Source organism: Grus americana, chromosome 2 (genome assembly GCF_028858705.1).
Source record: "Grus americana isolate bGruAme1 chromosome 2, bGruAme1.mat, whole genome shotgun sequence".
Classification (NCBI taxonomy): domain Eukaryota; kingdom Metazoa; phylum Chordata; class Aves; order Gruiformes; family Gruidae; genus Grus; species Grus americana.
This window is the reverse complement of record NC_072853.1, coordinates 24,553,867-24,567,560: the sequence shown is the minus strand read 5'-3', so window position 1 is coordinate 24,567,560 and position 13,694 is coordinate 24,553,867. Positions and strand designations below refer to the sequence as shown.

The 13,694-nt window shown below is 39.0% G+C and overlaps 1 protein-coding gene across 2 annotated transcripts in view; it reads right to left on the bottom strand.

Moving 5' to 3' along the window:
- The window catches only part of STK3 (serine/threonine kinase 3), a 146,864-nt gene that overhangs the window by 64,174 nt on the left and 68,996 nt on the right, over positions 1-13,694 (bottom strand). The window contains exons 7-8 of one of the 2 annotated variants that reach the window (XM_054816355.1): positions 9,095-9,232; positions 6,465-6,590 (exon numbers count right to left, since the gene is read on the bottom strand). The exons of the other annotated variant lie outside the window; for it this stretch is intronic. Coding sequence (XP_054672330.1) covers positions 6,465-6,590; positions 9,095-9,232 — 264 coding nt within the window. The remainder of the gene's footprint in view (positions 1-6,464; positions 6,591-9,094; positions 9,233-13,694) is intronic. 2 annotated transcript variants of the gene reach the window in all.

Genomic DNA, 13,694 nt, shown 5'->3' with positions numbered 1-13,694 from the left:
AAATTAAGCATTATTTCAAATTGCAGTGGGGTTTTTTTGGGGGGGTTGTCGTTTGTTTGGGTTTTTTTTTAAATGACAAACACAAATATTCCAATGCTTTCATTTTATTCTTCTGGGTTTTGTCCTGGTTTCCTTCAATAACTTGTGGGTCCATTGATCAATCTCTGCCTAGTACACTTTAAAATTTGTGCTGTTCAAAATTTCACTTAATTCAGGCCTCAATCATACCTACATGTTGCTCAGGAGTTTTCTAGCATGCAGTAAATGAATAATGTGCATTCAGGAAACACGGTAGAGAAAACTTCCCTGATTAAATAAAAAATTGTAACCATTTGCCCTGCTCTTTCCTAGTTTGGCAAATTTTGTGCCTTTAACTGATCAGAACCTTCAGTGACTGCAACTGGGCAAGATGCTGGTGTCATCTCTCAAATGAATCTGGAATTCCTTACAATGATATACTGCACTGAAATTCAGTTGCAAGGCATGGAAAGTCTGTATTACAACCAAACAATTATTAAAAACAGCTTGGAATATGATTAGTTCTGCATTGTGACAACACAAAAGCTATTCATAGGTCACTACCAAACATAGAGTCTTGACAAACTGTATTTGTCAAGAAGGAAATCCCTCCTCCTAACCTCACCATCAGTATTCTTCATTTCATTCACTTGTACCCTCATTTTTTCTATTAAAGCTAAGTATTTCAAAACCTTTTTTCACTCACAGCTTACCAAGCAATATAAAATTATTAAAGGCATACATGTACTGATAGCAAAAGTCATACTTACTACTAAATATCACATTAACAGTTTTAATAAAAGTAAAAATTTCACCCTAACTACAAATCTTATCACATATTATTTTTTAAACTCATAAAACCATATGAAAACTTAGGGAGTTAAAACATTTCAACAGCATAAAAGAACATAAAGAAGAATCTTTTTAAAAATAGGAATAAAAATCCCTTTCTACCTAATTTTTTTATAACAGCAAACTTTCTCAAAGGTTTAACTATTCATTATAAACCTTACAGTAAAAATACCTGCACGTCCTCTTGTTCATTACTACTGCAAAAATACCTTGTAAATACATGGCGGCTTATAGCCTTCCTTCGATAAAGCTGATGGAGCTCAAGGGAAAAAAAGCACAAAACCTCTCCAGAATAATCTCCAGGAATAATGACATTTATCTATCCATGATCAGGAAAAATATATGAAATTATCACACTGACAAGCACCACCTCCCACTTTGCCAGCAGCACCAGCTAGTACTTCCCTTTTGTTTGGTCCACTTAGAAGTGGCATTTCTTCTTCTTATCTTTGCACCTGGTCTTTCTCTACAGTTGGAACTTCCCCCAAGAGAGATCTATTCCTTCCCCCTACTGAAGCTTACAAGAATGACACAAACTATTCTTAAGAAATATCCATTGCTGGCCTTTGCTGGAGAACTACAGTTAAACTCTCAATCACCTTACCATGGTGTTGCAAACACATCCTCTGAATTACTATTGCTTCAAATGCACACATAGGCCTGTAGCAAATATAAGCCAGCCTAACTTATATTTGCCCACAATGAATTTGACTACAGACTATTTGTGTAGCCTAGTCTGCTACCAGACCTCTCTCACAACAAACAAGACAGACATAAGATTGTAGGAATTAACCTTTCTCTGTTTTCCTCAATAAAAAACAGTTACAATAACCTGTTAAGCAGGGTTAGAATGTGCAGTTCAAGTAGTTACCACCCCTTAGCAATATGCAGTAACCACCCACTTGAACTCTTAAACTTGTCATCTTATGCTCTAAAATATTAAGGGATAGTTTGCATTAATCTCTTTTGTGCTTTGTATTCAGCCTATCTTCAGCGTCGCTTTAAGTCTATCCTTCACAAAGTTTACTTTGCATTAAAATAAATGCATAGAGGCAGCCAGCTTATCTTGCTGAGGAAGCAAACTACTTAGCTCAAAAATGCAACCGCAAGGGCTTATATAATTATGTCCAAATGCAATCTATTATGCCCTCAATATCCAGGATCTATCTCTCTCAACATCCCCTGGAAACACCATTTGGTATTATTTATTAGTTTTAGTTAATCGATTATAGCCTCTAAGTCAGCATCACCATAGAAAACTAAAATGGAGTACAAGACATCAATTTACTATGGATGATAAAACTACTTCTAAAAGAACTTCAGTAATTAACTCCAAAGATACTATACAGCATAACATGCATGTTCAATGTATTTTATTATTTAAAATAATTCTGAAGTCTTTTACAAGTATAGCAGTACAAAGGGCTTGCCCTAACAAACATACCCATTGTGTTGGGTTTGTGTGGCAAGGTTTTGGTAGCGGGGGAGCTACAGGGGTGGCTTCTGTGAGAAGCTGCTAGAAGCTCCCCCTGTGTCTGACAGAGCCAATGCCAGCCGGCTCCAAGACGGACCCGCCGCTGGCCAAGGCCAAGCCAATCAGCGCCTCTGTGATAACATATTTAAGAAGGAAAAAAACAGTTAGAGGGAGCTTTTGCAGCCGGAGAGAGGAGTGAGAAGATGTGAGAAACTCTGCAGACACCAAGGTCAGTGCAGATGGAGGGGCAGGAGGTGCTCCAGGTGCCGGAGCAGAGATCCCCCTGCAGCCCGTGGTGAAGGCCATGGTGAGGCAGGCTGTCCCCCTGCAGCCCATGGAGGAAGGATGAGGGGGTGTAGCGATTCCACCTGCAGCCCGTGGAGGACCCCACGCCAGAGCAGGTGGAGGCACCTGAAGGAGGCTGTGGCCCGTGGGAAGCCCACGCTGGAGCAAGTTCCTGGCAGGACCCGTGGACCTGTGAAGAGAGGAGCCCATGCCGGAGCAGGTTTGCTGGCAGGACTTGTGACCCCGTGGGGGACCCCACACTGGAGCATTCTGCTCCTGAAGCTCTGAACCCCATGGGAGAGACTCACGTTGGAGCAGTTCATGAAGGACTGTCTCCCGTGAGAGGGACTCCATGTTGGAGTAGGGGAACGATGAGAGGAGTCCTCCCCCTGAGGATGAAGAAGTGGCAGAAACGACGTGTGATCAACTGACCATAACCCCCACTCACCATCCCCCTGTGCCGCTGAGGGGAGGTGGAGGTTGAAGCCGGGAGTGAAGTTGAGCCCGGGAAGATGGGAGGGGTGGGGGGAAGTGTTTTAAGAGTTGACTTTATTTCTCATTCCTCTACTCTGTTTTGCTTAGTAATAAATTAGATGAATTCCCTCTCTAAGTTCGGTCTGTTTTGCTCGTGACGATAATTAGTGAGTGATCTCTCCCTGTCCTTATCTCAACCCATAAGCTTTTCATTGTACCTTTTCTCCCCTGTTTAGTGAACGAGGGGAGTGAGAGAGCGGCTCTGGTGGGCACCTGGCCCCCAGCCAGGGTCAACCCATCACACCCATCTTTTCAAAATGTCTATATTGCTGAAGTTTTTCTCCAGATTCTCTCTCATCCTTCTTGCTTATTTCTCATCTTAAAGTCTCATCTAGTGATCCCTCCACTCAAGGTAATACAACTACAAAGGCTCATTTTCCAACTTCTCCCCTTTTATCTTTCATTACACTGAAGTCATGCCCTTTTTTATTTTTCTACTACCTTTCTCTTCCAAGCTAACTAGTCACATTCATGAGCCCCTTTCACGGCTTTCTCCTATTCTCTCACTTCATTCTGTACTGACAAGTCAGCTCTGCCTCAAATTGGCCTCTTCCATTACTCACCTGTTAAGTTTTTGAACCCCTTTTATTCTTTTCTCAGGTCCCTTGCTACTATCAACAGGACCACCTCTAGCCCTCTGCAAGACTGTCACTATTGTCCTTTAAAATTCCTCTACATCATGATCCTGAAAAAAAAAAAATACATAAGGTATGGTAATACTGAGCTTCCCATGCTGACTAATCTTATATCTCCTCTGCCTGTGCGCCTCTGTCATCCACTCTGCCTTATATTTAAGAGCAATTTCTTCAAGCGGAGGCTGACTTCTGGTTCTGGGTTTGTCGATACTCATGCACTGGTATATGATTACAGCCCTTAAAATTCTGTTAGTATAAGTAAAAAATGAGACTTAGCTTTCCCATAGACTACAACTGCACTTATTTTTAAGAGCAATGCAACCTTGCAGCTGCTAATGGTACCCTGGGCTGCATTAGGAGGAATGTTGCCAGCAGTTCAAGGGAGAGGATTCTTCCCCTCTACTCACCACTGGTGAGGCCACACCTACAGTACTGGGTCCACTTCTGGGCTCCCCAGTACAAGGGAGACATGGACATACTGGAAACAGTCCAATAAAGGGCCATAAAGACGGTTAAGGGACTGGAGCATCTCTCCTGTGAGGAAAGGCTGAGAGAGCTGGGACTGTTCAGCCTGGAGAAGAGAAGGCTCAGGGAGGACCTCATCAATGTGTACAAATACCTGAAGGGAAGGTGCAAAGAGAACAGAGCCCTTCCCAGTGGTGCCCAGTGATAGGACTAGGGGCAATGGGCACAAACTGAAACACAGGAGGTTCCCTCTGAACATCAGGAAACACTTTTTCACTGTGAGGGTGACCGAGCACTGGCACAGGCTGCCCAGAGAGGTTGTGGAGTCTCCCTCTTTGGAGATGTTCTAAAGCTGTCTGGACATGGTCTTGGGCAACTGGCTCTAGGTGGTCCAGCTTGAGTAGGAGGTTAGACCAGATGACCTCCAGGGGTCCCTTCCAATCTCAGTCTGTGATTCTGCTCTCTCAGCCCTGCTAACCAAAGATACTTCTGTTATTTTCAGATTTGAGGCACCTATCTTTTACACTTAGTGACATGCAGAGTCTCACTGTCTTTTTAACTCCCTGACTGCACCACAAAAGTACGTGACAAAACTCCCATCTACTGCAATGGTAACACAAATAACAGATTCCTGCCCCAATCCTGGATCTGAGGTTCCCTTATACTAAACGTTGAATAATCCAGGGGTTGCAGGGGGAAATGCAGTGTTACATTCTGACTTTTGTACCCATGCAAAAAGCATGAGGAGTTGCTAAATGCTTCTTCAGTTGAGGTGGGCCAAACTCGTGTTGTACCCTTCCACCCAGTAGTGGGAGCGGGAAGGCGTACACCACATACTGAGCTGGCACAGTTTGTTCTGTTTGTGTCTGGCAATCTGATTCACCACCTGAACCTCAGACTAAGTAGTTAGATGCCATACCTAATTTTGGGTTAATGCAAAAAACATCAACAACACCCAAGTGTTTGAGGTCTACAGTTCAGAAGGCAATAGTAGGGAGGAAAGCATGCTAGTAAAGACATTAGGGTTTTATGTTGGTAATAAATCAGGCTCTTCACAGATCAGCTAGTCAATATATCAAGTAACAGACATCAACTCTGCGCGTCAAGTCACACAGCCCCACACAGGCAACATTTCCTAATGTAAAAAAATAATCCCAGCCTTCCCTGCCTGTTTTATTACTAAGCAAATACAATTCAGAGTAAACCATCTTTATCAACACAAGCTATCGCTACTCTTAGAACATACACTTAGAACAGAAAAACATCCAGCAAACAAAAGACCATACTGTCTGTTAGGATACAAAACACTCCACAGAATCTGCTTGAGAAGTATTCACATATATATAGATAATCACTTAACACTTTGTTACACTGAACAAGGATTCTACAGTTTGGGATAGGGCAGACTGCATTACTGCACTGCTTGTTTCTGTTTGCTCAAAGCTGTAAGATTTCTACTAACATTCCAGTCTCCATCTTCTCTGCGTGTTATTCCTGAATGACCTTGGTTCTCCTTATATGTGTGGCAATACGTTTCTTTGAAGCACATACTGCTGCATTGCACAAGACTGCCCTAAAATAAATCATGTAGGGAGAGTAATAATGCCAGGAACACTGACTTATTCCTAACATTGCCAAACAATTCTAAAAACAATCTATTTATCACACGGCTTGCTTTTCTCCTCAAACATGCTGACAACGTCATCTGAAGAATGAAATGCTGTCACCATTTTCACTTTATCGGTGCAACTTGATTCAAACCATATTGTAATCACTACTTACTGAGAGTCATAACTAACTATTCTGTGTATTAGACTCTACCAAAAAAAAAAAAAGTGCCCTCAACTGAAAATTAAATCACTTGTCTAGAAGCCCCGTATGTGAAAGCGGAACCTTAACAGCTTTGGGGTTTTTTAAATGTTAGTCTGAACAGCTGAAGTTGACACAGTTTCTTTTCCCACCTCCTAGAAAAACTTTTTACTAGGACATCTCATGGAATAGTGCTGAAAGCTGGCTCATACGGCATTTCTCACAGCAGCATTACTCATCATAAGGAAGAGTGGAATGCTCAGCCCTCATAGGCTAAAAACCAAGGAGAAACTGGTAAAGAAAAGTATATGAACACAAGTACAGGATGCAGGGAAACAACAGCAACTTCTCTATCAAGTACAGATAGTTACAGGGGAAAAAAAGGTACACACTGAATTTTCTTCCTCCTCTTCTAGTTCTCTCTGCTGTTCCTCATGTCGCTTTGCCTTTATCTCCATAGCTTCAGTGATCAGGTCCCTCAAAATTGAAACTGGCTTGGCATTCTTAATAAAAGTATGCTAGAAAGAAAAAAAAAAAATTGTTACATTATATAACATCATTATGATAGCTACGCTTCAGATGTAAGTATTATTCACCACCACAGACTTCAGAGATAGTGTTTTACATTACACAATAATTAAAATCTACACTAACACAATATACAATATCTTTTAGCTGCTTCATAACTAAACTCTAACTATTTTTAATAAAAGCAAGTCGTGGGAAATGTAATCATATAAAAAATGTTTTATAGTTAAGGGTATAATTTTCCTAAAGAAACATGCAGTAAGTTATAAGTAGAGTGGTGATTGTCTGACACAGAAAAACAAACTTGTTGAGATATTCAGTTACAGAATTTAATTAATCTTAACAAACTGACAGCATAAATTAGTGGCTGTAAGCAGAGAAACTATGGCTGCCTACTTCAACAAACCTATACTTTGTATGTCATAAAATATTTCTTGATCTATGATGCTGAAATGTAGAACAACCAAAAAATACTTTACTTGTAGCAGAAAACTTAATTTTTAATTCAAAGCCGTTTAAAACACGACTTCTTCCTTTAATACAATATGTGCGCAATACCATTTACATTCATTTTGCTGACTAGTAAAATTCTAACCGGCTGTTAGAAAAATTCTGATTTTTGCATCATTATATACAAATAAAATTTAGGCAAAACATAACTCTAAGCACCTCAGAAACGCATTATTAAATATTAAAAAGTTATTCCACAAAGAACAGAATTGAAGGAGTCTAGCGTCCTACACCTGTTACCTATCTTCTCCCTTGATATATTAATTAGTCTCCTTTTTCCTCCATGATCTTTCCTCACAAGCAGTACTTTCATTCCCACTCACACACACCCAATAGCACCTCCAGCTCCATCACATATGCTCCAAATTCCAGCTGGAGGACAAGGCAACACGTACTTGTGCTGGACACACAGTATTTAGTTTTCTGGCCAGCAAGCACAGGGAAAGAGGAACACTGAAGCTTCCTCCTGTCCCGTGCGTCCGTCCCATTGTCCCCCCACTCCATTGCACACACTAATGCAAGTCTCTCTTATCCAGCTGCTGGTATTCAGCTAACCATACAAACTTCAAGGTCTACCTACTTTAAGGTCTCAAGTACTGATTCATACACCATATGAAAATCTGTAACTTTGAATTTTTACTCTCCTTGCAGTCTGCATTTTGGTGTTCTCACAGTGTGGAAAATAAAATATTCATAACATGACTTATGAATTTGATGATCTATTACTGGAAACTACTTTGCAATACTTGTATGTTCTCCTTGTAGTGTAGATCACTGGAATTTAAATTTTAAAAGAGGCTATTGCCAGCTAGAGACAGAATAAATATAGCGTGACTGTCTCACAGATGAAATTTCAGAAGGTCAGATTCTTATGTAGACTGATGAACAAAGAAAATTAATAATAATAACCAATAGCAGTGAAAAGCATAAAAGAACACTAAATTATCCAAAAGTTTAATGAATTAGGAATCAGGAAAGTAAAAGGAGCAAAGGACCTAGCAAAATTTTTCACTTTTGTCTCATTATCAAAGCAAGCTTATTTACAGGAAGTTTTAGATCCTATTTCAATCAACATGGAACCTATTATAATTTTTCTAGAAATCTTTTTTTCTTTTTTCCCCTCTTTCACTACCTTTGCTCTTTGTTTTTCCTGAGTTACTTGTAGGCTTATTATGACAGCTCTGAAAGCAATGGATAACACAAACATGGGGCCAAAGGAGAAAACTTTCTTTGCGTTTTCCCTCTCCCCTACACACTATAATGTGTTGCCCCTGTAAAATTATGTCCATTTCACAAAGACTAAATCTTTCTTCACAGATCAGTCCCTCCTGCATTTTTTTTTAGTTCTTTGAAATTTCTCTGCTTTATTTCTACTGAAAAGACGCAACTGTTAAATTTTTGCAGCTACTAGAAGCTCAGGTCAGCCAATGGGCAAAAGCCTGGCGTACCCTGCCCTGGCTCCACAGGGCCTCAACACCAACTGTGGCTCGAATTTAAAAGTATTCGCTTGGTATAACTCAGCCCAAGAACAAACTTGTTATACTGTCCATCTGCATCAGACCCTTTTAGGACACAGAGTAACCTGTCTGCTTAATTTGACATGACCAGAAGGAAAGATTGAATATTCTCCATGGGTGGTCCACACTGAGGGGTGACCTGGCCTCAATTCCCTTACTTAACACTTGTCTAAATCCTGAGATCTATTGAGGGCCTCTAACCACAAAACAAGGATCCAATTTTAATTGCAAGAACCAGCCCTAAAATATATAAAGAGCAATTAATTTTTAGAAGCAGCAAAGGAAAAATTAAATGGGGGTTGAGATACAAGACCTGACAGAGAAAAGACCTCAAAGTGGAAAAGAAATAAGGCACAATAATAGTTAAAATGAGATTCGCCCGTAGAAATTTTCACACTACTTCTGGTTTGAGACTAGAGGAAAAAAAGCCATAAAGCTTGTATCTCCTCAGTAACTTAAATACCAACCTGTAGCAGCTGTGTTGCTGTAGCTCTTTGTTCAGGATTTTTCACTAAACATTTCTTCACAAAATCTGTGAATTCATCAGACCAGAGCTCTGGCTTCCGGAACGTTGGAGGGGGATTTGTAGGAATCATAAAAATAGCCTAGATAAAAATCAAACAACAACAGCAAGTTTAAACAAAACACATCATCACAGCACTGAAGCCAAGTAAATAAATTGCTTTATCCACCTTTCTTATCAGGCAAAGAATCTGGAAGACAAATTTTAAGCAAGCTAGGATTTCCACTCAGATCGAGATTCAGGAAGTAAATCCATCTGCTACTAATGCAGCTACTTCCCATTAGATTTTCTCTATCTAAACTGTACCCCACTGAGCACATCACTCATTATTTTACCTATTGCTGTTTATCAATCTCAAAAGATGATTTTGTTCTTGTGGAGATTCTTAGTAGAAATGACAGCACTGCTTGTTTAAACAGACATGTATAAAGTTGCTATGAGAAACCAAGTTCACCTTCTCTCTTAACTGCATTTAGTTTTATAGGAGACTTGCTTAAGAAATTTGGTAGGATTACTATTTCCTTTTGCCTTCATAATTCTTCAGATGTAGTTTCAAAATTCGCTTTTCCTAATAAGATTTAGAAACATATGCTAAAAGACTGAAGACAACACTAAAAGATGACCAAAATAAAATAAGAAAGTAACTTGTCTACTACTAACAGTGAGAATTTACTTGAAATTGAAAAGGCAGCATTTTACCTATAAAAAAGAAATTTCACACTGTCAAGAACCATAGGCAGACAGATTTTTCAACCAGGAAAAAAGATTCATGCTATATTTAAAAAAAAGTGTCCTACTTAAGATTACATATATTGTACCATTTTCTGTATGATTTTTCCAGGTTTTCCTTTATAGATTTACACTTGGGGGGGGGAGCAGTACAATTCTGAGACACTACTGTAAAATAATGGGAAATTTTGAACTTCTGTATGTAATATCTCAAATGCATTCGGTATCATTGCTTAAGATTTACACATGACAGCAACACATTACTCAGAGCTGGGTCTATTTACAGAAATAATAAGCTATTATTTTCTTCTAAAACTAGGTGTAATTCAACCACATTTTCCAAAGTGACAGGCAGTAAAACTTTTTTATTTGTTTTTATACAAGCATAGGCAGAAATACGTACTCAGAGAAGGGGAAAAAATTTAAATGAGAGATTATGCACACTGTTAACATAGAAGAGGCACCAGAAGCTTCAGCCTGTGTTTGAAACACAGGGAGAGGGAACTGCCTGAGATTTTATCCATAACTTCTAAAGAAGTCTAACTGGCCTTGAAAGGTGGTTTTACTTGTTCAAACCCTCATTCTAAAATTCTTCTCATATGCTGAAGAAAAGCAGAACCCATGCAAAACGATGCAGAAAGTATTTAATTTTAATGAAAAATTAGTTCAGTACTGAACAGTTTGCTTTAATTCAATTACTTAAACATTTACAAAATTCATTTCATTATTTGCCCAATACAAGAATTACAAGAAGAGACCTGAGCATTTTGTTTATTAACAGGTGTAGGCTACAATAGCTTTATATTTTCAGTGGGCAGCTGTGCCAAACTAGTATATGAACTCAGATAGGAAATGTGGCACTCTATTACCCTGTAATTGGCCTTACCAACTTCCCTTGTGAAACAAGATTAATTGTCAGTACAAGTGAAGTGCTTCTGGTATAAAGCAGTGGCTAACAAATTCAGCTGGTTCTGTCCTTGAAAGTAAAGATCTCTTCTGAACTTTGAACTGATGACTTTTAATCTTATCTTTAGCTACTCTTAACAGCTAGCTCTGCAGTAGCTATTGAAAACACACAGCTGTAACAGATGACTAGTAACTTCTGTTTATGTGGTGTCAAAACGCATACCTCCTGTTCGATAATATACATTGATCTGTCTCTCTGCAAGTAAGCGAAGCTTAGTTTCAGTGTCCTACTCCGCTCCAATGTTCTGGGAAAACTGTTTGCCTTTGCCAATTATTTTCATCGACCACACAACAGTTAAGAACCACAGCAAAGTGACTTCTTCATAATTCACAAAGGACAATGAGAAGAAAGAGGGAAATCATGAATCATTCTTTTATGGCAGGCAATAAAAGTCACAAAACGAGATATTCAAGAGCTAGAGTTAGAGTCCTAAATCCACATTTATGTTTTGTATGTTTGTTGAAAATACCTACTTCAGAAACATGTATAGTTATTGAATGCTTAAATGGTAGGGGTTTTTAAATCTTAATATGTGACGTGAGCTGTATTACCTGAAAAAAAAATTTTGATGCATTGTTGTAATAGAAAACATAGAAATGACTTATTCCAAACGTTTAGTCCAACTTGTTAACTGTAACATGCATAGTTAACTAGAGTGTACCTCTCCCCCCAGCTCTCAGCACTCCTTTTTGTTAACTAGCCTGAAAATGCTGGGTTTCCATTCCATCTTCCCCCTCTACTTCCCCATTTTGGCTTGAGTATTTGTCTGCATAAAAGTTAAGCTCCCTCTCTCTTTCAAAATAGTCCATGATTTAGCTTCCAGCTACTTCTGTTTCCTTCCAAGAAGCTTGCAAAGCAATCACTGGAGAATTATAAAGCGAGTCCCAAATCTCCAGGAATAAAACCAAAACACTTATCTGACAGGAACTTGTTCCTCATTTTTACTTCCATTTCTTGTCAAATACATCTTTTCTATCCTAAAAGAACTCTGTCCTATTTTAAAACAAAACTAAGCTGTTTCAGTCACTCTGTTCCATGGATGCCAAGGGAAGCAGGAAACCTGAGACTTGTTCTGTTCATGCTTCCTTCATCTTACCCTATATTTCTCCAGTCTCTGTGTTCTCCCAAACTATTACTTGTAGTAATTTTTTTCCTCCACTCCACTTGTAATTTTCTCTATAAGTTTCCCACAGCTATCGGTATTAGTTCAGCTCTCACAGTAGGGCTGACGGCAATGCTCATACAGCCAGTGTTAGGCAACTGTTGTTTAAAAGAAAAACCAAATATAAGCTACCATCCACCCAATTACATGGGCTGAACTGGCAGTAACAACTGCAGGAAACATTAGGAGGAAATCGTTCAACAGAGAGGGCAGGCACTGACATACTACGAAAGAGCTGGGGCTAATTCTTCTCTCTCTCCCACCTTCAACATCATCTTCCACATTTTCTTACATATCTGAGACAGACTGGCAAGTCTTACTCAAGTAACACATCAAATATACAGCCAAGGTGAGTATGACTCAGTCTTCAGTTTTAACCATTCAATTATCCTTTTTTAAAAAATCTCCGAGATGTGAGATGTCAGAACTCAGGCCTGAGGGACCATGGCAGCTTAATCAGCGTTTGTCTTCACCTGTCTGTAATAGAGACCATTCCAAATTTGTCCTGAACTGGCCCTTCCACCTCTGAACCTTGAGTCCGACTCTACTTTGAATCACCTTTCATACATTGCTCTGAGGCAAGCCCTACACCCCACAAGTGAAACCAGAATCCAAGGCAGATGACAGTATGTATGTGACAAAAGACGGGAAGATACATCAACCAGGGCAGCTTTCAGGGGTGCTTCTGAATTGGGCACTAGACAATCTAACACAGTTTCCACCATAACTGTGCCTGGAAACACTTACCTGCCCGATACCCAGCAGTTACAGTTAAGCTGAATACTGGACTGAGGACCAAGTCTTAAATGAGAGCAGAGCTGCACAAGTCAGCACGTGATTATATTTTTATTAAAGGACCTAGAATTTTAAATGAAGTCTAGGCTGAAAATATTTTTTTTCGTGAAGATTCTTTTATAGACAATTTTATTGGTGTGAAAATGCAATTATGGTGATGATGATAAATTAGGAAATGCCAAAAGAAAAATGAGGCCCTCATACAGCACATTAGGAATTTCCTAATCAGAAAATCCTTGCAGCTCATTCTTCCTAGTAGTCAGGGTAATACATCTGTATTTCACACAGCCCACAAACACATTAAATGATCAACAGCAATTTGGTAGAGGTACTATGTCTTCTGGATTTCAGCTCCTTGAATAACTTATCTCTATTGCTTAGTTGACATAAATGACTTGTAATAAATAGCAGGAAATCAAAAATATAACTTTTACTGTTATTATTTGCCCAATATCATGAATGCTACTGAAGGAGACAGTAAAGATTTTTATATTGTGGCGATTTTATAATTTTCATGCTGTAAAACTCCATTGCTAGAATCTACAGAGAGAAACTTTTTATGAAGAGGGAAAGGACACAAGATATCCACAGGCAGTTTGTGACTCCATAGTTTTGTGGCATCACAATTACACTACTTAGTTTACCAATCTACTGCAGAAAACAAACTCCAAAATACATTTAAACTCACTAACACATTTTAGAGAATGAAATCCTATTTAAGGTTGGGAGGTGTTAAATATTGAATAGTGTAACATTTTATTAACTTTATAAACAAAGAATCAGCTGAAAGACACAATTTTCTCTTCTTTTTGATATATGTCATAGAACTTCCCTCCCCTCTTGAATAGCCTTCAAGAAGGCTATTGAAACACCATTACTTATTTAATTACA